This window comes from Cygnus atratus, chromosome 33, assembly GCF_013377495.2.
Source record: "Cygnus atratus isolate AKBS03 ecotype Queensland, Australia chromosome 33, CAtr_DNAZoo_HiC_assembly, whole genome shotgun sequence".
Classification (NCBI taxonomy): Eukaryota; Metazoa; Chordata; class Aves; order Anseriformes; family Anatidae; genus Cygnus; species Cygnus atratus.
Window position 1 is genome coordinate 260,351 of NC_066394.1, and position 22,816 is coordinate 283,166.

The 22,816-nt window shown below is 48.6% G+C and overlaps 4 protein-coding genes across 6 annotated transcripts in view; 3 read left to right on the forward strand and 1 right to left on the reverse strand.

The window, feature by feature from the left end:
- Nucleotides 1–22,606, forward strand: part of LOC118260317 (zinc finger protein OZF-like) — a 177,032-nt gene extending 154,426 nt beyond the window's left edge. The window contains exons 1-4 of one of the 3 annotated variants that reach the window (XM_050716056.1): nucleotides 19,303–19,436; nucleotides 19,856–19,945; nucleotides 20,200–20,339; nucleotides 20,444–22,596. In XM_050716056.1, the coding sequence (XP_050572013.1) occupies nucleotides 20,267–20,339; nucleotides 20,444–21,852 (1,482 nt within the window). In that variant the 5' untranslated portion in view covers nucleotides 19,303–19,436; nucleotides 19,856–19,945; nucleotides 20,200–20,266 and the 3' untranslated portion in view covers nucleotides 21,853–22,596. Of the gene's footprint in view, nucleotides 1–17,305; nucleotides 17,960–19,302; nucleotides 19,437–19,855; nucleotides 19,946–20,199; nucleotides 20,340–20,440 lie in introns of those variants that run through there. The other 2 variants (XM_050716055.1, XM_050716057.1) reach the window with 2 other exon arrangements.
- LOC118260290 (zinc finger protein RFP-like) lies at nucleotides 42–7,607 on the forward strand. The gene is made up of 18 exons (XM_050716093.1): nucleotides 42–201; nucleotides 292–541; nucleotides 820–843; nucleotides 1,098–1,118; nucleotides 1,363–1,383; nucleotides 1,858–1,878; nucleotides 2,763–2,783; nucleotides 3,067–3,087; nucleotides 3,363–3,383; nucleotides 3,787–3,807; nucleotides 4,095–4,115; nucleotides 4,563–4,583; nucleotides 4,733–4,753; nucleotides 4,847–4,867; nucleotides 5,163–5,183; nucleotides 5,972–5,992; nucleotides 6,090–6,110; nucleotides 6,449–7,607. The coding sequence occupies exons 12-18, from the start codon at nucleotides 4,580–4,582 to the stop codon at nucleotides 6,958–6,960; spliced, it is 621 nt and encodes a 206-aa protein (XP_050572050.1). The 5' UTR covers nucleotides 42–201; nucleotides 292–541; nucleotides 820–843; nucleotides 1,098–1,118; nucleotides 1,363–1,383; nucleotides 1,858–1,878; nucleotides 2,763–2,783; nucleotides 3,067–3,087; nucleotides 3,363–3,383; nucleotides 3,787–3,807; nucleotides 4,095–4,115; nucleotides 4,563–4,579; the 3' UTR covers nucleotides 6,961–7,607.
- LOC118260298 (E3 ubiquitin-protein ligase TRIM7-like) lies at nucleotides 8,746–12,192 on the forward strand. Its single transcript, XM_035570464.2, has 8 exons — nucleotides 8,746–8,778; nucleotides 9,093–9,541; nucleotides 10,025–10,120; nucleotides 10,204–10,434; nucleotides 10,571–10,593; nucleotides 10,950–11,065; nucleotides 11,204–11,263; nucleotides 11,572–12,192. The coding sequence occupies exons 2-8, from the start codon at nucleotides 9,140–9,142 to the stop codon at nucleotides 12,084–12,086; spliced, it is 1,443 nt and encodes a 480-aa protein (XP_035426357.1). The 5' UTR covers nucleotides 8,746–8,778; nucleotides 9,093–9,139; the 3' UTR covers nucleotides 12,087–12,192.
- On the reverse strand, nucleotides 12,368–15,323 carry LOC118260302 (killer cell lectin-like receptor subfamily B member 1B allele B). The gene is made up of 6 exons (XM_035570480.2): nucleotides 14,988–15,323; nucleotides 14,153–14,242; nucleotides 13,872–14,018; nucleotides 13,469–13,623; nucleotides 12,951–13,063; nucleotides 12,368–12,791 (listed from the first exon to the last, which is right to left on the reverse strand). The coding sequence occupies exons 1-6, from the start codon at nucleotides 15,070–15,072 to the stop codon at nucleotides 12,668–12,670; spliced, it is 714 nt and encodes a 237-aa protein (XP_035426373.1). The 5' UTR covers nucleotides 15,073–15,323; the 3' UTR covers nucleotides 12,368–12,667.
- Nucleotides 22,607–22,816: the final 210 nt, after the last annotated feature.

Sequence of the window (22,816 nt, forward strand, 5' to 3'; positions counted from 1 at the left end):
GAGTCCATTTTCTCTTCTCGGAGACACAAATCCTTCATGGGAAAGGCAGAATCCTGGAGTTTCCCCCAACAAGTGTCCTTGATGTGAAAACAAGGAGAAATATCCATGGTTGTGCATGCGAAACCAATGCTTTTTTGCAAAGCTGGGTGACTTTCTTCTGCCAAGTTCATATGCAGTAAAAATGCAAAATGGGGAAAATCGGTATTTATTCATTTAGCATTCCCTTTTTTTCTGTTTTATTTTTAGGAAAACAGGATGCCCTCATTAGTAAGTGTCATTCTTATTTTCTAGGAAATGCAGTCCCTGGGGGTGCTTGGTGGTCACAGGCACGATGATGTTGCTGCTACTGTTTTGGCTTAGATTTTTAGTTGAAATAGTGAAAAAAAAAAATGAATTTGGAGGCATGAGTAAATCTGCCCATATTAGAGGATTTGGTAACCTGGAATTCCCCCATCACACCCCCCTCCCATCCTTGTGAAGGAAATGCACTGACTAGAAAAAAAATTTTCTCCTTTTTAAGGAAAATTGACCGAAGAGCTCGGTAAGTTCATTTTGCTTCTTCCACAAAACTGATTGGATTTTTTTTTGGCATGTGTTTTTTTTTGTTTGTTTTTGTCTCATGTTTCTGGTTGGCTGGTTCTGAGATAACTCTAAAAGGAGCTGGATAAAGGGCTGGTGCAGGTGACTTTTAGAATGGATAACAGATTACAGTCATGCACAGGAAAAAATAACATTGGAATAGAAATGAGCTTGATACAAAAAATCTGTTGTGCAATGGGAAAATCAGTGTTTCACGTTTTCTTTTTCTCTTTTCTTTAGAGGAATTAAAAGGTCTGGAAGCTGGTAAGTGATATTTACCTTCCCTTCTACAAATATAGTTACAGGGGAGTTTGTAATTATAGACTGTGTGTGTATATATATGAATAAAATATTGTATATCAGATTCCAGACTAAAATCTAATGTAATTAGGGACTGAAATATATTAAGAGTTGTGTGTTTTTTTTTTAAATGCCTTCTCATGGTAGAACACAAAAGGGTGGGATGATGGTGTGTATATAGGGCTGGATATGCACACTAATTCTCATTTCTTTTGCAGATGAATCCTCTGAGGACCTTGGTAAACCTTTGTCTTTTTATATACTTGACAAAAATACTTGTAAAGATAAATCTTGTTACTTGCACATAAGGTTGATACATCTGAATTTATTTTTTTAAAGAAATATATGGCATGTGTTTAATATAATTTTCTAACTCATTTGAAATCACAATAATAAATGCAAATAATATATGGAAGAGGGATGCAGCTAAAAAGATGGGGATAATATGAATTCTGATCTTTCTTTCTCTTTTTTTATTACTAGAGGAGAGTGATCTAGAGAGGGGTAAGCATCATTTTCCTTCCTGCTGATGCAGAAAACCCTTTTGGCCCCATTAAGCTTGGTGAGATGGAAATTACTCTGGAACAATAGTTGGACAGTTGGTCTGGCATACAATTATTATTATTATTTAAGTGTTAAATCCACTCTCCCGTATTTTATTTTGAGGATGTGTCTTCGTCCGGTGGTTTGGCTCCAAGATCTTTGTTTAGCAGGAAGGAGGGCTCATATATATATATATATATATATATATATATATATATATATATATATATATATGCTTTTATATATATATATATTTATATTATATTTATATATTTATATATATATATATGCTTTCATGTGTATATGTACATACATATGTAAAGATAGATATGAGTATTTCAGAGTAATGCAGAAACTGCAGTCTCTCACAAAAACAGAGTCTGACCAGGGAGATGAAGTATTTTTAACGAAAATCTTCTCTTTTTCTCTTTTAAGATGAACTCACAGAAGAACTTGGTAAGTCTTTTCCTTCCTTAGCCAACAGCATATACCAAACCCTTATTTTTCTGTTGAATTTGAGCTTGGTCAGAAGGGAATCCCAATAAATGCACGAAGCAAACATCAGCAAAGTTTAATACTGATAAAGGAGAATTTTTGCATCGTCGTCACGAGTAATATGTTAGCACATCTCCAGTTGGCATTGCTTGAAATATATAGGAATTTCTCTCTAGTCTTATATTTTTTTCCCTTCTTTTTGGAGAGATTTAGTTAGGAGAACATGGTAGAGGAACCAGTAAGCATCGCTGAGCTTCTTCTGATAAAGAAACATCCAATAGATTCCAGCCCCCTAATTATCTTCCAGTGATGAAATCTAATTATCTTCCTGTAATTTTAAGATTTTAATTTTAATTTCAAAATAAGAGGGTTTGATATTTCATCATTGAAAGATTTGGGATGGGAAGCTTTGTACACAACTCCACAATCTAATGTGATAAATGCAAAAAAGGGGAAGATATCTGGGTCTCTAATGAAATAGGTAGAAAAAAAAAAATAGAGAAAGAGATAATATCTGTGAAATAAACCTATCTTAATAGAAACCTGTGGTTTTTCTTTCCGTCAAGATGAAGTCACTGAAGAACTTGGTAGGTGATTTCTTTTTTTTTTAACCTTTAACAAAAACTAATGGTGAGAATTTTCTGAAGCTTTTCTGAGCTTTTTTTGTTGCTTTAATGTAACAAGAAATGTGGCTTAAATAGAGGGAGATGAGAGTCAACAGAAAATGGAATTTCAAATAATAATAAGAAAAAGTTGTTTGGGGAAAAAAAAAGCTATCTCTGGTTTAAGATCCACGGATACTTTTAAATTATTTTGACTTTTTTTTTCTGATTTCTTGTTTTTAGGGGAACGTGATAAAAAAATAGGTGAGTAATGTTCTCATTTCCTGGGTCCTTTGGGGCATGTTTGGGTGTTCCAGATGGGGTCACAGTGGGATAACACAGCTTCTTCCACCCCTAAAAACCCAATTCTTGCAGTGTTCCCCTACCCTTGTTTGAGTATGGGGAGCGTTCATGAGATTTCTGTTGAGATCTCGTGTTCTTCCAGCCCTCCTGAGGTTCACTTTGGGGTTATTTCACTTTCTCTGTGTTAAATTAAGGATTTTTTAATATCAAATCCCAATGATATCATTTCTTTCTTTCCTTTAAGAGGAACTCACTGAAGAGCTTGGTAAGTCATTTCTTTTTACCTTCTCTCTTTATTTTCTTTCCCTTTCTCTCTCTCTTTTTATTTTTTCTCTGTTTTTTTTAATGTTCTTCTCTCTGTTAGTCCTTTACATTGTTCTGAGTTTTACGTTTTCTCTCTTATCTCAGTTTAGAAAAATAAAAACTGCATTGCAGTACAGCACTGCAGGAGAAATTTTCCAGTTGCAATTTGCAAAACCACAAAACAAAGGGTTGGGTTCTTCTAACATTTATTTTTCCTTTTTGCTTTTTTTTTTTCAGCCAAGCAGACTGCACATATCGGTAAGAGTTTGTTCTCTCTGGTACGAAACGAAAGCACGTGGAGGTGCAGATTTTGCTCTGAATCTTGCACTTTTCCTTTAATATGACTATTCATATCCTAAGTTGCTACTTGCTTGCATCTCTTCATTCTCCCTGCATAACCCAAATGCCAATCTGTATGATTTTTTTGGAAAATAAGGACTTCTTAGGGGTTGGTTTGAGCATCTTCTATTACTGAGGGCTTTCTTTAATTCCATGGTATTTTAAATCCACCAAGAGCAATTAAAAATTTAACATCACTAAATTTGTTATTAGAAGAGAAATGTAGAATCCTCCACAATTCATTTAGTTCATGAATTAAATTATGAATTAAATTATGAATTTAATTCATAATTTAAGCCTGTTTTCCTTTTGCTCCTTCTAGGTGAACTCACTACAGAGCTGGGTAAGTACTTTTGGCAAAATCAAATACACAAAGTGTTTTTTTTCTGAAAATATCTTTTTTTATATTTGAGCTAGTTGCGACCTTTGCTTTCAGATTAGGAAAGTAAATTAGGGGATGGGTTAATCTGTATAAAATCTAAGGCAACATGAATTACAATTTATAATTCTCTGTACAGAATAGAAAAATATTGGATTTATCACTAGAAGATAAAGGCACACTAAGTAGGAAGTATTTAGAAATAATTCTCTTTTTTTTTCCTTTCCTTTCTATTTTTTTTCTTTTTTTAGGGGAACGTGATGCCAAAATCGGTATGTGGCCGTCTCCTTCCTCTGCAAAATGCAACTCCGAGGTGCATTTGCAGGCTCTCCATAAGGCTGATGATGTCATTTAGGATTACGTGGGTTAGAATTTGTTGGGTTTAGGATTTGGTTTATGATGAAGTTGAGGGGAGGATTCAGGCATCTGGCCCCATCTCATGGGTGTTCTTCCCATGGGCAGCCAGTCTCCTGTCCTTGTCTTGGATACTCACGAATATCTAAAATCCAGCATATTCCATTAAAAATAACACTTCCGTTAAGTATATATCTACAGAATACAAGAGAATATCCTACATTTATTTTAGATCCCATGTTCAGGTTAACAATGGAAAAAATCCAACTGTTTGGGTGTGAATCCCGTAATTCAGCATGAAATCATGACTTTTACTGTAATTATAAGAAAAATGAAAGAGTGTTTTTTGTTTTTTTCCTTTTAAGATGAACTGTCTGCAGAAATGGGTGAGTATTTTTCCCTGCCTTCCAGCAAAACAAACACAAACTGTTTATGGTCTGTGCTTTGGTTGTATTCGGTTGCAGATTTCTGTATGAGTGGGGAAAAATAGATTAGAACAAATCTGACTTTTTTTTTCTTGTTTTCCTTTCTTTAGAAAAACGCGATAGCAAAATTGGTAAGTATCAAACTTCTTCCCCAGAAGTGAACTTTGTATTTTTTGTAAGATCCATACGATCACCCTGATGGAAATTCTTTTTTCTCTTTTCAGACGAACTCACTGCAGAGCTTGGTAAGTCACTTTGTTTCACTGCAGGAAGACAAATACACAAGTCTGTGTTGGTTTCCTGTATTTTTTTTCTTTCTTATGCTTTTTCCTGAGCTACTTTGGGGAGTTTTCTGGAAAATTGAGCTATTATTGGGAACAAAGCAGACAGACGCATACGTTGAGTTATATTAATCAAGCAAAATAATAATCACTAGGCAGAGAAATTTATTTTTGCTTTGAGAGCCAAGTAAGTCATAAAGTCACAACACAGTGAGGAAGAGAAATGCTCAATAACCATTTCTATCGTTTCTCTTTTCAGAGGAATACAAAGCAAAAATGAGTGAGTGTCCCCTTCCTCGTCTTCTGGAGATGTAAAGCATGTGAGATTTTGGGGGTTTTTGGAATAGGTGGACTGCGAGATTTACTCTTAGACAAATGTGAGACGGGAAGACAGAACTTATTAGCCTGAATTCACAAACTGATTTGAATTTGGAGAAGCACCAGCAGGTTGTTTTTCTTCATAGAGATGAAATTTCAGAATAAATAGTCTCCCTGATAACTGATATATTATGGGGTGAATTGCAGCCTCCCAGACGAGAAGAAAATCAAAACTTTTCATGCCTCCATTGAGTGTGATGACCATCAGGCATCTCTCTGCTCACAGCTTGAAAAGCTGTTAATTTTTTTTTTTAATTTAACCTCCGTGTAATTTAAAAGCTGGACTTCAGCATCACAGTTCTAACCCGCAGAAGGTCAGAAAAGTGGGTCATGAATTTCCAGAGCACCCACACGCTACCTGCCTCTGCAAACTATATGAGCAGTATCTCTACTAGTAGCAGAAACTCCTGGTATGACCTATTATTTTAGCTTTCTTCATTGTGTGACTTCTGCCTGTGGTTTAGTTTAAACCACCTTTGTTCCTTTTTTTTTCTTTTCCTACATTTAACATAATTAATAAGTTGTATTACAGACACAAGTCTCATTGAGGCACCAGTTTAATCTTATACCAGGGAGGAAATGTTGGTTTGGGGGAGGGATGACATAAAAAAAATAGCATAAACTGCAGGCATTTTGTGAATAGAAAAACCCTCATTAAAACAAATTTTTTTTTTTAATTTTTATTTTTAGGAAAATGCATGGAAGAGCACAGTAAGTGCATTTTTCTCCCTTATACAAATACCGCTTTTGCTTTCGGTTTTAAGTTTGCATACCAGTTAATAATTTATCTTTTATTATGCATTTCTAGGGAAAGAGGAAGAAAAATTGGGTGAGTAGTTTGGCACGGTCGTTGAATGGTGACCCTTACCCAGGTGCTAATGTAATCTGCTTGTCCTCCTCTAAATGTCTGCACTGCAGAAGTGTCCAGATGAGTTAAACGTAGTCAAAAGAGGGGAGGTAGGCACCCCTAGACAGGATATATTTGACCTGCGTGGAGATGTTGTAGACCTGATACCCCGTAAATGCGTGGAAAGTTGAACATCTCAAGATATCAAGCCTCCAAAAAGACAAGCCACCCTATTAGATTTTGAAGACATCGTCCACCCAGGAAAGGGTAGGTCAAATAGCTTGAATTCTCTTTCTTGCCCTCTTCTTCCTCATCCACAGCAAACGTGACGCTGGACCCCGAGACGGCCCACCCTCGCCTCATCCTGTCCAAGGACCAGAAGAGCGTGCGATGGGAATACATGCTACAGGAGTCGCCCGACAGCCCCGAGCGCTTCGACGCCGATCCCTGCGTGCTGGGTTGCGAAGCCTTCACCTCTGGGCGCCACTACTGGGTGGTGGATCTGGCAGAAGGGCAGTACTGCGCCGTCGGGGTCAGCAGAGAGTCTCTGCCGAGGAAGGGACCCGTCAGCTTTAATCCCGAAGAAGGGATCTGGGCCGTGCAGCAATGGGGATTCAAGAACCGAGCCCTTACCTCCCCTCCGACCCTCCTGAACCTGCCACGGGTCCCCAAAAAGATCCGCATCTCTCTAGACTACGAGTGGGGTGAGGTGGCGTTTTTTGACGTTGAGAACAAAGTCCCCATCTTCACTTTTCCTCCAGCCTCCTTCGCCGGGGAGCGGATCCGGCCTTGGTTCTGGGTGGAGCTGGGCTCCCTCTCTCTGGTCCGATGACCCTCGCCTTCCTGGTTCGTCTTGCCATGAAGCTCCCAGTGAGGTACTGGGAGCCCTAAAAGTTGTGGGGAGGTCAAACCAGTGCTTGAGATCATTGTGGGGCCAGCTGTGATGGGAGGCGGACAATTAGGGACATCACCAAAGCCACTGGAGCCTGGGGGAAGCGTGGTCTTCACCTTTCGCTTCATCTCACTGCACTTTAACAGCACTGATGAATTCCTCTTTAATGTCTGCTTGTTCTTAGCCACCTGTAAAAACAATAAAATTAAATTAAATCTTGTCTTTTGCCCCACCATGGGATGGGCAACTGGTAGGTCCCAGCTCACAATAAACCACTTGAGACTCTCTGGAGGATTTGATTTCTTTTTCCAGCTGGTTCAGTAGAGGGATCTCCAGGTCTTCTCAGATGATGCCTGCAGCCCATATGGCTTCTCCTTGCAGCATCTGCCCTACTTATCCTACTGAAAAATGGGAAATTTGCCATGGATCCTATCATGGGAACAGGCAAGGCAAGGGGATGCTGCCTTCTCCCACCTACGGGTAATGGCCAGAGCATCCCAGGCTCTCAGCCCTATGCTTTTAATTTCTCTTTCTGCAGCTTTTTGGGCCAGAGACCTTCATTACTGCCCTTGCAACCCATATTTGTGGTGGCACTGGCATAGGGTAGACGGGAGAGGACACAAGCAAGGGGAAGAGGGAAAGGGAGGGACAGAACATGTGTGGCTGAGGACCTTAAGATAATAATTATATATAAACTTAAGAGCACACGGTGTAGCAGCTGAAAATACCATTCCTCCCTACTTTGAAGCAGAAATTAGGGCAGAAATAAACATTAAAAAAAAAAGGTTCTTTTTTAAAGGAATTAACTATCAATGTGGCAAATACCACCAAGGAGCAGCTGTATTTGGAGAAGCAGCAGCGACTTGGGTGCGAGTTTGTGAGATTGTTTTTGATGTAATCCAAAATTGCAATTAGGAAGGAGTCCCTGTGCCATTTGTAACCCATGAAAGAGGCTGGAAAATGAATTTAAAAGCTGCCCAGCTGCTTGTTAGGTGAGCGCTGTGCTGCTGGTGGGTGCTGAGCCCCCAGGAGGTGGTCGAGCTTGGATGGTCGCTGTGCCGCCAACACCCCATCTCTCTCAAAAAGGTATTTTTTCCCATCGCCAAGAATGACGAAGCGTTTTATCCGAAGCTTTATCGGGCCAAATTCTCCGTTGGAGACGCCGATCTGACACAGGGGTCATATATGAGCCTTTCCCTGGCAGGGAGACACCAGGCAGCACATTCCTCTCCGCGTTTCCTTAAATAGGGCTGGTATTTCCCTCTGCCCCGCATGTGATCCGCCTGTAAGCTCACTCAGCCTGCGCTAACCCACCGTAGAAGAGCCCCGTGGGTTAAATCACCCCACGCTTAAAAAAAAAAAAAAAATCCACAAGGATCTCGTTCTGCTGCCTAACAGGTAAGTGTCTTTTTGGGGACATTCGTGGCAAAGCTGTCACCCACCCTGGCGTTGCTGAGATGTTCTTCCAGGGATGGATAAAAATTGGGTTTTTACCCTGCGTGGTCGATCTGGGTGGATTAAGCTGATGACAAAGGGGGGTCGTGTTGCTGCAGGAGGCTTCCGGCTCTGTTTTTTTAGGGATATTTAGCAATTCGAGGTAGTTTTCACCTTTGATATGGGGTTTGTGAAATATTGGTGTCTTGCTGGCTGTCCCACTGCCTTTCTGCCTTTAAAGCAGCTTGGCTTCTGCTCTCATGGGAAGACTGCACCAAGCTCTCTCCTAGCGGACTCCAGAGGAGGAGAAGGCACAAATAGCAGGTTAGAACCTGAGCTTTTTGGGGTGAAATGTCTGTTTATGCTGGGTGGGATGCTTGGCTCCTTCTTTAGCCCCCTCAGGACTGGAGACACCAATCTGAGACATCTGTGCCTGTGATGGAGAGTCAAGAGAGATGAAGCTTGTGCCAGATGCCTGAAAGACAGATGTTAATATCCATATTAACAAAAAAAAATACAGGGCTTGCTAGTGGGCGATCCATCCCTTCCAAAAATCAACTTCTAGAAGAGATTTGAGCCTCCCTCTACTTCTCCTCCTTCCTCCACCCATGCCGAGACCTTTGATATTTTCACCCCAGTGCAGGTGGTGAAGGGAAGAGAAAGGGGAGAGGCTGGAGATGCTGCCATGACTTCTGCTGCTTCTCGAGTGAGGGAAAGGGGAGAGGAAGGCACCCATCATCACACCACCCTGAATCATCGACCAGATCCTGAACACCTGAGCTGCGACTCTGCCGGTCGTGGAGGCGGCACGGCCAAATCCTGGCCAGAGCGAGGAAGGCTTGGAGACGCCGAGGCCGCCAGCCACCGAAACCATCTCAGGAAAGGGAATTTCCAGCCCAAACTCCACCTGGAGCATTTAGAGGAGAAGCTGAAGCTCTTGGGTCTGGAAGGAGGCGGGGAGGAGGAGCAGCTCTGCTCGTGGCGTAAGAGGACGTTCGCCTTCGGGGGGGATGCGAAAGCATCCAGCCGCAGTGCGCCGAGGGCTTGTGGAGGAGCCCACGGAGAGGAACCTGCCCAGGAGGACAGGGTCAGGCCCGTGGTATTATTATTTTGGATTTTTCTTTATCTGAAAGGGGTGGATTTTTGTCCACCTTAGAGGATACCGGAGTTCCTTGGGATCGCAGGCTTCAAGCCAGCTTCCTTTTACAGTTCTCTCTAGTTGTTTTTGCACCGTGAAAACAAATAACTGGAAATAATTGGGAGAGCTAGGGGGAAAAAAAAAAGGCAAACAAAAAAAAACACTTGATTTAACTAAAAAATATGAAAATATTAATTTTCAGGCCAAACCCTTCACCCCAAAACAGTTTATGGGTATTTTCCAACGTATTTCAACTAAAAATGAAGCTGCGTTCCTAGAGAAGCATCAAGAGTTTCTCTTTTGTCCCCCTGTATCTATTCCTTCATTCCTCATGTCCATGCTGCAAATTTTTCCCAGCAAAAGCCAAGCATCGCATCCCTTCCTTCCTCACTCCCTCCAAAATATCCCCCCAAACTGTTTTTCCTCCTCCAGGAGCAAATTCAGAGAGACTTGGAGAGCCTCAAGAAACAAAGGGAAGAGCTTTTGGAATTGAAAGCAAGCGGGGAGAGGCGATGCCAGGGGTATTTGGTAAGAAGCTGTTGCCATCACCCAGGAAAAATAGAGATGCTGGACCAGCACGGTCCATGCTGTCATCTTTCCACATCCTACAGACACAGACAGAGGCCGAAAGGCAGAAAATTGTGTCCGAATTTCGGCAGCTGCGCCGGTTTCTGAAGGACCAGGAGGTCGTTCTCCTGGCCCAGCTGGGAGAGCTGGACAGGGAGGTGATGAGGAGGCAGGAGGAAGAGGAGGCGAAGGTGTCGGGGGAGATTTCGCTCCTCGATATCCTCATCTGGGAGGCGGAGAAGAAACTCAAGCAACCCGTGAGCGGATTCCTGCAGGTTGGATGCTCCACGGGGCAAGAAGGGAGAGGGTCCAGCATTGATCCTGGTGTTGCCTTTGCTTGGAGCCTTCCCCCAAATTTGGGGAAGGGGAACTGAGGCTTTTTCTCTCTTTTTCTCTCTCTTTCTGTTCCAGGGTGCCAGAAGCACGGTGAGCAGGTACGTGCTCCATCTCAGTGAGAGGGATCATCCCAGCCACCATCCCGATGGTTTCTGGAAGAGAACTGAAAGTTTTGGTGGTTCAGGCAGGGTCAAAAAGAGACCTGGAGGGACAAAAAGGTGCCCCTGAGCCCCAGGGTGGGGATGGCACGAGGGCAACAGGGAACCAAGTGTCCTCCTTCTGTACCAAGCTGCTTGGAGGCTCCGAGCTTGGGACTGAAGGATATTTTGGGGAAATCCAGCTCATGCCTCATCCTCACATCACCCATGGGGCAGCTGGAGGAGGGATGGTCTCATCATCTCAGGCTATGCCATCTTCATACGTCCCAGGACTAAAGGGAAGCGTTTGCATCCAGGTGGGAGATGGGCAGTGGCCAGAGGATGTTGGAGACCTTCTCGGACCTGGAGCGGAGGCTCCGTGTCATTTCTCAACAAAATGACATCCTCAGAGAGGTGCTGGAGAGATTTCAAGGTATGGTGGAGTTTTTTTCTGCTTGGGGTGAAGCAGATCTGTCTGCTCCTTCCCTACTGTAACATCCCAAAAAAAACAGAGTGGGTGCAAGCAAGCAGCTGGAGACCATGACATCCAACGTTGTTCTTCATCCCCTAGACATTTTACCCTCTGAACTGGAGAAAGAGGTAGAACCATCTCTAGGAGGAGAGGGAAAAGGTGAGTCCTTGCAGACAACATCCTGCTTGGGGGATGCTGTTGCTCCAGCAGTCATTTTTAGCTGAAATACTGCTTAAAGCATCTGGGAAATGATGGGTTGAGCTCTGTTTGGGCTTCCTGAAAACCCAAAAGAGCTTTGCCCCGTGCTTAACACCAGGCAAAGCTGTCCCAAGCAGGAGGATATTGAGACATCTCTTCTCACGCATCCAGGAGAGGCAAATTTGTGGTGCTGGGGCTTTTTCCAGCCCCAGCAGGGCTTTGGTGGGGTGACGCCGCCTTCTGCCACCCATTTTCTCCATCCCAAGCAGCGTTCGTGACTCTGGACCCCGACACTGCCCACGCGAGGCTTGTCCTGTCCCGGGACCGACGGGGGGTGAGGTGGACGGATGCAGGGCAGGATTTGTCCCCCGACTCCAGGCGATTCAACATCTCCTGCTGCGTGCTGGGCTGCCGGGGTTTTGCCACGGGGAGGCATGGCTGGGAGGTGGAGGTGATGGCTGGTGGGACCTGGGCCCTCGGCGTGGCCCGAAATTCCCTGCCCAGGAAGGGCTGCTTGGAGTTTCGGCCGGAGGAGGGGATCTGGGCCGTGGGGCGCTGCGGGAATCGGTTCCGAGCTTTTGCCTCCCCCCCAGCCACCCTCCCCACGAGTGGGAATCCCAGGAGGATCCGGGTGGTTCTGGATTACGAGGCGGAACAAGTGGCTTTCTACCTTGCTGAGCAACTCCCCCCTGTCTTTACTTTCCAAAAAGCCTGCTTTGGCGGGGAGAACATCTTCCCTTTCTTCTGGGTGGGGAGAGGCTCCCACCTCCGCCTCTGCACCTGAGTGCTGAGGGAAGGGAAAGGGGCTCCTCAATTTTGGGATGCTCGAGCATCGCCATCCCCTCCCTGATGCAGGCAAGGGGAGATGAGCACCCCATGTTCTCCCAGGGGTTTTGTTTTGTGCTCGTGTTATTTTTATGACATTATAAGTTTTTCTACCAGATCATCCTATATATATTTAAAAAAAAAACGGCAAACCATTGAATTTTCTTTCTGTAAGATTTTCTACGAGATCATCTTATATACATTTAAAGAAAAAATAAGGCAAACCCTTGAATTTTCTTTCTGTATTTAATGTTATCTAGGGCTGTGGGAAGGACCAAACTTCATGACCACAGCTCTGGTGGCTTTGGGATTGATCCCCTTTCTCCCCCTGCAAGCCTGTGGAGGACAGCAATGTTGTCCCTATCCATCAGGATCCTGGCTGCAGTTGGGCTTTCCCTGTGCCCTGCTGCAAGCCAGCAAAAGGAGCTGGGGTAGAAATGCATTCCTCCTCATTCACCCTTTGCTTGGGTGCCAAGGAAGAGGAGGGGGGCAGGTGTTTGCCCCCCAAGCCCTGGGGACCCAAGACTGGACATGGGGTGGCTACAGGGCAACAGCATCCTTCTCACAGACCCATCTGGACTCGGCGTTGCAGCCCTCGGAGCGAATTTGGGAACCTTTCATCAGGGCGCAGCTGCCGCTGGTGGCCGAGCCCAAGATGCGGAACCTGCAGGAGGAAGGAGAAGGACCCTGTCCTGGGGCTGGTGAGGACAGAAAAACCCCTGCTTCTCCTAGAGGTTTTCCCCCAGGAGCAGGCTCCGACCGAGTTCTCCAGTTTTTAGGGATGCAGCGATTTGGGGAAAAAGCCAAGGGACGGGGCACTCACTGCTTGGTGTCCAGCATGGAGCCATCCAGCCACGTCCAGGTGCCTTTGGCCCCTGTCACCGCCAGCCCGATCCAGACGTAGCCCCTTCCCTGCGTGACATCCTGGAGCACGTGCTATAGGAGGGGGTGTTGGAGGACTCTGATCCCCTTTTGGGGAGCAGGTGCCCTTTGTGGGGCTGCTCTGGGTCTCCCCATCCCTTTTTGGGGGGGGGGCGGATGCCCTTTGTGAGGCTGCTTTGGGTCTCCCCATCCCTATTGCAAGGGGCAGATGCCCTCTCTGTGATTGTTTTAGGGTGTCCTCTGCCTTTTGGGGTGCAGCTGCCCTCCTTTTGGGTACTCGGGGGGGGGGGGGGTTCAGGGATGCTTCTGGCAGGGGTGGGAGCTGGGATGGTGGGGACATGGGTGCTGTTTGCTCCCCATCTCCCCTCCCCAAAAACGATGATTAACCCAAGGGAGATGCTGGGTGTGGGCTGGGGGTTTCCAGCTGTCCCCCCACCCCAAGCCAGGCCCCTGCTTTACCATCTGCTCCTGGTTCCGGATGATGAAGAGGGCAGAGCCCTTTTGGGCGCAGTCGTCCCGGCTCCTCTGCCAGTCCCGGCTCTCGTGGGACACCCAGTAACACCAGTTCCCGTGCTGCAACCAGTCCCGGGGACACAGCAGGCACCCTCTGCCATCTGAAAGGACAAGGGGGCCCTAAGGATGCAGCCAGCCCCCCATGGGCCGGATACTGACCAAGGCACGGGGCTGTTTGATCCAAGAACAGCTCAGGTTTGGGCACAACCTTTTTCCTTCCAGCATTTTGCTGCAGCGAAGACCCCTGTGACCTGGAGCATCTTTTGCATTATAGGGCCACGCTTTTAAGTGGTTTTGCACCCCGAAATGGGCCCGGATGGCCAGGGTTACCCCAGGATCATGGGCTTACCCATCTCGGGTGCGTTGCACAGGGCTGCTTTCAGCTGCAGCTGAAATCTCTCCAGGCAGCCTCTGCATCCATTCTCCCAGTTTTCGGTGTCGGTGGCTGATGTGTTGAGAGTCATATAGCACTGTCCCGAGTCGTGCAATTGCCAGACTGCCAAAAAAAAACCAACAACAACAAAAAAAACCACTGCTAAATCACTGCTGGTGTCTTCCAGGGTCACCCTGTCTCCGCAGGTGCCACCGTGCCGGTGCAATTCACTGGTGGCTCAGCAGTGCCCTACTCACCTCTTAGCCCCAAGGTTATCACCGCTACAGCCAAACCAGTGCTCAAAGCCCATCCGGTGCTGGTGACCAGGTACTGGCGTCGAGGGAATCCTGTGGGATGAGATGAGCCTGGATTGTGCCCACCCTCACAGCCCCATTGTGGCATGGGGCAGAGGGGATGGGGGGCACCGTGTCTCCATCCGGCCTCACGACGGCACCGCAGCCAAACAGGAAGCTGCAGCTTGAAAAAAAAAAGAAAAAAAAAAAACCCCTTCCTCGCCTCTGCTGAATGAGAAAGCAAATAGGGTCCTGGGTTTGTATTAATTGTGTAGGGCACAGGGGAATTTTCAAGCCTGCAAAGGATGGTGCGGCTCCATCAGTGTTGATGCTGGTCGGAGCGATGCGATACAAAACTGGGAGGAGATGAAGGACTGGGAGATGTCCTGGGGTGCAGCGTGGCTGTGTTCCACTTCATCTTACCCTCTTCCCACCCTGCGCCCCCCAAAACTGCACTTGGAAAGGTTTGGGGAGCCCTGGGAGTGTTGGTAGCTTCTGGGTGAGCAGCTCCGCAAGCCAGCAGGTGGAGGGAGCATCCTCCTGCTTGCTCGGCTCACCCAGCCAAACGCAGTGCTCCTCGGGGCTTTCTGCTCTTCAACCCCACTGATTTGCCAGCCCACACGTCCCTCTTAAACCAAGGGACCCTTCCCAATGAAGCCCCCTTCCAAGCCCATCTGTTGCCCCCTTGCCTGACCTGCATCTCCCCAACCCCAGGCTGGAGGAGAATTTTGATGGTCTTGAGCCACCAGCGGCCGCTCTGTCCCTACCCCATAGCCCCTCCGCCACCCCACAGCCTCACCTGCCATCCCACCGCCTTGCTGCCTCCGTGGGGCGCTGCATTTTGCCCCAAACTTCAGCACGGTGTAGCCCTCCTCATCCTCCATCACCCAGAGGCACGGTGATGAAGGCTGCAGCCACCACACCAGGCAGCCTCCAGCTCTTCACTAAGGCATAGACGATGCCGCGGCCGCAAAGGAAATGAGGCCTCGAGCGCTGCTGTGGTCTTCGGGGTAGTGGCCCTGGCCCACACCCACGCTGGTGATGCTCTTCCTCTGGGCACAGCACCATGGGGAGGTGCAGAGGTGCCGGTCCTGGTGCAGACCTTGGGTCTGTGCATGGGGATGCTCCGACGGCGCAGCTCAGGGGCCTGAAGCGTCGCGTTGCAGCTCGCGGAGCCCACAGCCACTGTCAAAGTTGGGTGTGCATTACACAGCCCAGCACCTCACCGCACTGCACAGCACCCCATGGCACGGCACCCCGTTGCACAGCCCCGTGGGAGGCAGGAGCAAAGAGCAGCCAGGACCTCATGGAGTTGTTTGAGCATGAGCAAAAGGGGCACTGAGATGCTTTTCCTTCTTCGCTTGCCTCAATGGCACGCTCCTGAGGCACAAATTAAATAAATTAACTTACTTCCAGCCCGAGTGGTGCAAATAAGAGGGGAGAACGGGAACCACCATTGTACCTTGGTTCAAACCTCAAGAAGCTCAGAGCAAGGATGAGCAAGCACAATCTCAAATCTTCTTGCCCTGAAAAAGAAGAACGGACGTGGAGTGTGCTTGGAGGTGGAGAAGAGCGCAGGGGCAGCAGGACACAGCTGCAGGGGGATAAACTGCCCCCTCACCTTGCAGGCTGCCAGATGAAACCCTCCTGAAACCACAGGATTAAGCAGTCCCTGGCCCCTTGCTGAAGGATGGCAGCAGATCTGAGCCACATCCCGTGCCCGTCCCGGCTGAAACAGCCGCTGCTTGCTCTGCCGTGAAACCTCTCAAGGGCTCCAGATTTCCAGCAGCAGGATCCCGTGTACCAGACGACCACAGCCATGGCACGGCACGCACATCCACAACACAGAAAGGCTTTTTCCACATTTCCTTCCTCCTTCCCACCCCCCAAAAAAAAAAAAAAAAAAAAAAAAAAAAACGTATTTTGCTGGTCCTCAGATTCTCCCTGTCTGCAGGGGAGCAGGAGGGAGAGGGATGCTGAGCACAAATCCCTCCAAAAGCTCTCTCTGCACAGCCGGAACTGTCCCCCCCCTCATCCCCCTTGGCTTTTTCCTGTGCCTCTGTGCAGCATCCCGGCCAGCAACCGGCTTCCCCGAGCTTCCAGCAGCGCTGCGGGGCCAGGGATGTGCTGGGAGCCGGGATCCTGCGGCCAGGACAGGGCTGATCTGATCCAAACCGGGCTTAGCATCCCGGTCCCCCCAGGGAGAGGAAGATTTGCAGCCCTGGGGGGCTGCAGGGTTTGGAGAAACGGGAGATTGCAACGAAACGGAAAGGCTGGTGGGAAATAAGCCCACGGGGAAGTGTCACCCACTCGCGATTTGGTCGTAGCATTGTGGTGAAGGGACTGCTGGCAACCGGGCGTCTGCCCCCAAAACAGGGCTTTCTGGCCCCAAAAGAGACTGGATGGAAGAAGGGGGAGAGCTGGTGGCACCTGGTCCTCCGGGGAGAGAGCTGGGCAGCACCAGGAGTAGCCGAAAAGGTGAGAAACTGGGGAGTGGGAGAGGAGCCACCGGGAGTTTCCAACATTTCACCCCACAAGGGTGAGAATTGTCCCGGGTGGGGGCATATCCCGGTGTCTTTTGGCAATGGGGCTCGCTGTAATTCAGCTTCCATATTCATCTGTGGCCCCTGGGAGTGGTTATTGATGTCCTGGTCATGGTGATCCCATCCGAGGGCAAAAACTAATGTGTTATCCATGTCACCCTGCAGGAGACAGGATGCGGAGGGAGGACGAAGGTCGCCACGTGGAGCAGGAGGGTCCGGCTGAAGGCGAAGTGGGCGAAACTGCGGTGACAAAACCAGAAGGGGATAACGGTGGGAAAGGTCATGGGATGGAACCAAGGAAAGCGGGGAATGAATTTGCCCATTGTGACGGGGATGGGCAGCTCTTTGCAGAAGAAAGTCTCTACGAGTGTTCGCACTGCAAGAAATGTTTCCAGGAGAGGTCGGAGCTCATCTGCCATCAGCGGCTGCACCGAGGGGAAAAGGCTTTCAAATGCCTAGAGTGTGGCAAGGAATTTGGGAAGAGCTCAGACCTGAGCTCGCATCAGAAAAGCCACATGGCAGAGAAGCCCTACCAGTGCTCGACATGCGAGAAGTTCTTCAAGGACAGGTCGACGCTCATCAGGCACGAGCGAGTGCACACCGGGGAGAAGCCCTACAAGTGCCACGAGTGTGGGAAGAGGTTCACCAGGAGCTCCGATATCGTCGTCCACCAGCGGATCCACACGGGGGAGAAGCCCTTCGAGTGCTCCGAGTGCGGCAAGAGGTTCAGCCAACGCTCCAACCTCTTCACCCACCGGATCGTGCACACGGGGGAGAAGCCGTTTGCGTGCCACGAGTGCGGGAAAAGCTTCGCCCGGAGGTCGGAGCTCACCATCCACCAGCGCACACACACCGAGGAAAAGCCCTACCAGTGCTCCCAGTGTGAAAAGTCCTTCAGGGGAAGGTACGGGCTCTTCAGGCACGAGAGGTTGCATACGGGAGAGAAACCCTATGAGTGCTCCGAGTGCGGGAAGAGCTTCGGGCAGAGCGGGGATCTTATCACGCACCAGCGCTTCCACACCGGTGAGAAGCCCTACCAGTGTGGCGAGTGCGGGAAGTTCTTCTGCAATAAATCCAGCCTCGTCAAGCACCAGAAATGGCACTCAGGGGAGAAGCCCTACAAGTGCCACGAGTGCGGGAAGAGCTTCGGGCAGAGCTCGGACCTCATCGCCCACCAGCGCACGCACACGGGCGAGAAGCCCTACCCATGCGCCGAGTGTGGGAAGAGGTTCACCAGGAAATCTAGCCTCCTCGTGCACCAGCGAGGCCACAGGGGACGGAGGACGGGAGGCTGCTCGAGAAGCGGGAAGACCCCGGAGCAAATCCCCAGCATCGCCACAGGAGACGGCTCGTCCCCGTGCTCTGAGTGCACAAAACCCCTCGAGGAGGAATCCTTGAGCATCCTTGAGCAGCAGCGATGACAGAGAGGACAAAAACTTCCCAAGTGCCTGCAGTAGGGGAATCGGCTCGGCCAGAGCTCACATCACACTAAATAAGAAGAAAATGGATGTGTTTTAAAGCGTGGGGTACTGTCCCATGTGAGATTCACTTTTTTTTCTGCATCAGAGACTACTCAGGGGAAGAAAAGGGGTGCTATGATGTGGGTGCATCGTTGATATGCTACAATAGGGGTTCATTGGTGATGGAAAAAGGCTAATTACGCACATTATTGTGTAGTTTGCTTAACAACCTTCACTTCGCTCCCCTGACAGCCTCATCTGAACTCTGTTCCCTACCGAGAGCCCTTCTACCATCCTATCCCATTTCCTTGTTAACATCTTGCTGTTATATCTTCTAAGGTTAGCTCACAATTGCTGAGAAATCTCCCCTGCTCCCATCCAAGCCCCAGCTCAAAATAGAAATCAAGCTCAAAATAGCAATCAATAATCAATAGCAATCAATAATTAATAATCAAGAGTGAGGGCACACCCCGCCTTGAGGCGTTAAACCTCAATTTCAAACGGGTTGGAGATTTTATTTTCTTATTAGCTATCTGCGCGTATGATAGAATCTATGGGAATTTTATATTGATAGAATATGAGAGAGGAACATGCGAGGGAGTGTCTTCCCTCCAAGGTTTTTAGGGTGGGGAAAATCAAAAGGGCTCCACTGGGGGTGTCGGAGAGCACCTGCTCTGCCCGATCGAAGGGAGAACTAAGGTCTCAGTGCCAAAAAATTAAAAATATTCTTGGCCCAAAAGGAGGTAATTTATATTGAATATTCAATAAATTATCTTTTTTTAAAAAAACCTTAATTTTATTTTATTTTTTGCTGGTGGGTTCCGTGTCATTACTACATGCGGGTGGATGGTCATCTGGGGGTGGGTGGCAGTGTGTGGATGGGGTGGACCATGCACCCACCTATGGGTGACAGCGAGTGGATGGAGGCCAAGAAACGCACCCATGGGTGACAGCGGGGAGGACCGTGGGTCACACTGAGCACAAGGGCACTGCCTCACGGACCCCCTCGACTCCGCACCAGGAGCAGCACGGCCTCACCGCCCGGGGGGGGGGGGCAACGGAAGGGGCGGGAGCAGCGCGGAGCCGCCCCGGGGCGGGACCGGAGCTGCCCGCCCCCCCTCGACCCCGGGAGCGGAGCTGGGGCCAGATTCGGAGTCGCTCCAGGAGGCACGGAACCTGTCGCGATCCCCAGCTCGCCCTGAGCAGGCAGCGAGTTGGGGGAAGTTGCCCGCTAACCATTTGAAGGTCGGTTTTTTTATATATATATTTTTATTTTATAATTATTTTTATTTATTTATTTATTTGGTTGGTTGGGCTTTATTTATTTTTATTTTTATTTTTATTTTTATTTTTATTTTTAATTTCTTCTTTTTTATTTTTATTTCTTTTTATTTTTTATTTTTTCTTCTTCTCCTTCTTCTTTTTTAATTTTTAATTTTTATTTCTTCTTTTTTTAAAATTTTTTCTTCTTCTTCTTTTTCTTCTCCTCCTCCTCCTCCTCCTCCTCCTTCTTCTTCTTCTCCTCCTCCTCCTCCTCCTCTTCCTCCTTCTCTTCCTCCTCCTTTATTCTTATTCTTATTCTCATTCTCATTCTCATTCTTATTCTTATTCTTATTCTTAATTATAATATTACTATTACGTACTTTCTTACTTATTTTGTTCAGAGTTTCCTCCTTAGGCTTGTTTTACAGCTTGAAGAGCAGGCAGAAGGACCGGGGAGCATCGCTATCAGCGGAAAAAGCATCACATTGATGGTGAGACCCCCAGGATGGGCTCGGGATATGGGGGACCTCCGAGCATACAGGCACTGCCCTGAGTGTGGGGTTGCCCAAGGGTGTCCCTCCTGCTCCATGTTGACTCCATCTCAGCACTAATCCCACCTCCAGGATAATTTAATTCCCCTGATCTTTATTTCATTCCCCCGATCTTTAATTTCCAGTTCCCCACTTAGCTACGGTGAGTTTTCTTGTGCGAGGCTTTATCACATTTTTACTCCTCCTCCCCCCAGACCAGCAGCTTTTCCTGAAGCATGGCTGAACCCTAGCCCTATTTTGGACCCAAACGGAGCTGAGCGGATGGAGCGAGGTGAGGGAACATGGGAGGACACTCAGCAAAGTGAGACAGAGACCCTGGAAAACCCTCGGCGAGGTGAGAGCTGTGCTCCCGCATGGCTGTCCCAGCCTGCGAGCCCATCCTGGGGGCGTTTTTCTTAGAAATAACATCACTGCTTGCTTCTTCCCGTAACCCAGCAGGACGTGGGACGGAGAATGAGGTAGAAAAGGGTCCCCAGTGGGAAAGACCCGAAATGAGCAGCTCCTCATTGGGAAACTCAGGAGGAAATTGGTTTCGGCAGAGAACGGATGGCACAAATGACTGCAGGCTGAAGGGCTGCGCAGGGAAGGATGCAAGCGTGGCCGCGCACTGCAAAGTCCTTGAGGAACCCAACCCCCCAGCTGAAAACTTCGCTCAAGAGAAGAAATATTTCTGCAAGGAGTGCGGGAAAAGCTTCAGGCACAACTCCAACCTCATCGTGCACAGGAGGACGCACACGGGGGAAAAGCCCTACGCCTGCTGCGCGTGTGGGAAACCCTTCAGTGACAGGTCGAACCTTGCCAAGCACCAGAGGCTGCACAGTGGGCAAAAGGTTTTTCGGTGCCGTGATTGCAGGAAGACCTTTGGGAATAACCCCGATTTCCTCGAGCACCAGAAAACGCACACGGGGGAAAGGCCGTTTAAGTGCTCCGAGTGCGGGAAAAGGTTTTGGCACAGCACCAAGCTGGTGATGCACCAGAAAACTCACGCGGCGGATAAAATCTACAAGTGCCCGCAGTGTGAAAAGCACTTCAAGGACAAATCCACGCTCCTCAGGCATGAGATGGTGCACACTGGCGAGAAGCCGTACAAGTGTCACGAGTGCGAGAAGCGATTCGCTCGGAAATCGGACCTGACCGTCCATCAGAGAATCCACACTGGGGAGAAACCCTTCGCTTGCGCCGAGTGTGGGAAGAGCTTCAATCACAAATCCAACCTCTTCACCCACCAGAGGAGGCACACAGGGGACAAACCTTTCCGGTGCCAAGAGTGCGGGAAGAATTTTGGCCACCGGACGGATCTGCTGGTCCATCAGCGGACCCACACGGGCGAGAAGCCCTTCCGCTGCTCCGAGTGTGGGAAGTGCTTCAAGGGCAGGACCACACTCATGCGGCACGAGAGGCAGCACACGGGTGAGAGGCCCTACACATGTCCCGAGTGTGGGAAGAGCTTCGGGCTGAGCGCAGACCTGGTGGTCCACCAGCGCTTCCATACGGGGGAAAAACCCTACAAGTGCGGCGAGTGCGGGAATTTCTTCTGCAACAGCTCGAGCCTCGTCAGGCATCAGAGGAAACACACGGGCGAGAAGCCCTACAAGTGCCACGAGTGTGAGAAGAGCTTCGCGCAGAGCACGGATCTCCTCGAGCATCGGACAACCCACACCGGGGAGAAGCCCTACCCGTGCCAGCAATGTGGGAAGTGTTTTGGCAGGAAATCCAACCTCATCGTGCACCAGCGAGTGCACGGACTCGGCAAACACCAGCGGGGTGGGAAAAGCTTCCAGGTGAATCTGGTCCACCCCGACAGGCTGATGGATGCCGCTGCTGCAGCACGCTCGGGGTGCACCTAAGCGCTTTGGTGGAACTGTTGAGCATCAGTAGTGACACGGAGGAGAAAACCCCTGCAAATGCCTGGAGGAAAGAGGCAAAATGGAGAAAAATCTCAGTAGATCCTAGAAGCGATAGCGTGGAAGAGAACAGCCTGTGAAGCATGAGAAGCATGGGATCTCAGTGTTCCAGAGTGGAGTCTGCAAGGATGGGGGGAATAACCTGTGTGTATGTTTTAGGGTGGCCAAAGTAAAATGTGAAACAGTTTCTTAAATGATGTGTATTATTGCAAGCACCTCGAATGGTCTCGGTATTCACTGCATGGCTCCTGCTTTTCTGGTGGTCTTTCCCCTGTCCCAGTGCACCCCAGCTCTTAGCCAGGCTTCTGCTCATCACCCTTCCCACTTTTGTCCTTATCATGGTCCTTCTGCCTGCATCCTGGGCCTCCAGAAGCATCTGTAGGGTGGATGCAGTCATCCCACAAGCACAGCCTGTGCTGGGCTCCAGCCCATAGCCCCAGATGCAATCTGAGGCCATGGATGGCCGCAGTGACACCCACTGGCCACCGATGGGCCCACCCCATCCTTTTGCATTGGGTGAGGCGTCCTATTTCTGGATGGGGCCATCCTGTCACCATATCAGCTGATGGAGAGACACCTACAGGGATGGCACAGAGCCTGCACTTACCAGAAACCCCTTTACGGCCTAGGGTTGACAAGACCCACACCACCATGACCACTGGTTCGCAGCCAGGGCGTTATTAACACAACTCCAAACCAGCCATGCAACCCGACCAGCCAACCAACCTTCTATATTAATGTGTTTTTTTTCATGTATTTGGCTACTAATGATAAATTCACTGCTCCAGTGGACCATCTGGGGTCTAAACGCATCAGAGATTACTAATTTAAAGTAAGAAAGTTATGGGATGGCCATGTCAAAGGCGAAGGTGGAAGCAACCATCCCAGTGATAACACAGCCATATTG

Coding starts and splice junctions, on each gene's coding strand:
- LOC118260298 (XM_035570464.2), top strand. CDS start 9,140: ATGACTTCTGCTGCTTCTCGAGTGAGGGAAAGGGGAGAGGAAGGCACC. Junction 10,121..10,203: donor GGCGATGCCAGGGGTATTTG/GTAAGAAGCTGT, acceptor CACATCCTACAG/ACACAGACAGAGGCCGAAAG. Junction 10,435..10,570: donor CCGTGAGCGGATTCCTGCAG/GTTGGATGCTCC, acceptor TTTCTGTTCCAG/GGTGCCAGAAGCACGGTGAG.
- LOC118260290 (XM_050716093.1), top strand. Junction 4,754..4,846: donor AAAACGCGATAGCAAAATTG/GTAAGTATCAAA, acceptor TTCTCTTTTCAG/ACGAACTCACTGCAGAGCTT. Junction 5,993..6,089: donor AAAATGCATGGAAGAGCACA/GTAAGTGCATTT, acceptor ATGCATTTCTAG/GGAAAGAGGAAGAAAAATTG.
- LOC118260302 (XM_035570480.2), bottom strand. CDS start 15,072: ATGGAGGATGAGGAGGGCTACACCGTGCTGAAGTTTGGGGCAAAATGC. Junction 14,243..14,987: donor GCAAGGCGGTGGGATGGCAG/GTGAGGCTGTGG, acceptor CTCATCCCACAG/GATTCCCTCGACGCCAGTAC. Junction 13,064..13,468: donor TCCGGAACCAGGAGCAGATG/GTAAAGCAGGGG, acceptor CCCCTCCTATAG/CACGTGCTCCAGGATGTCAC.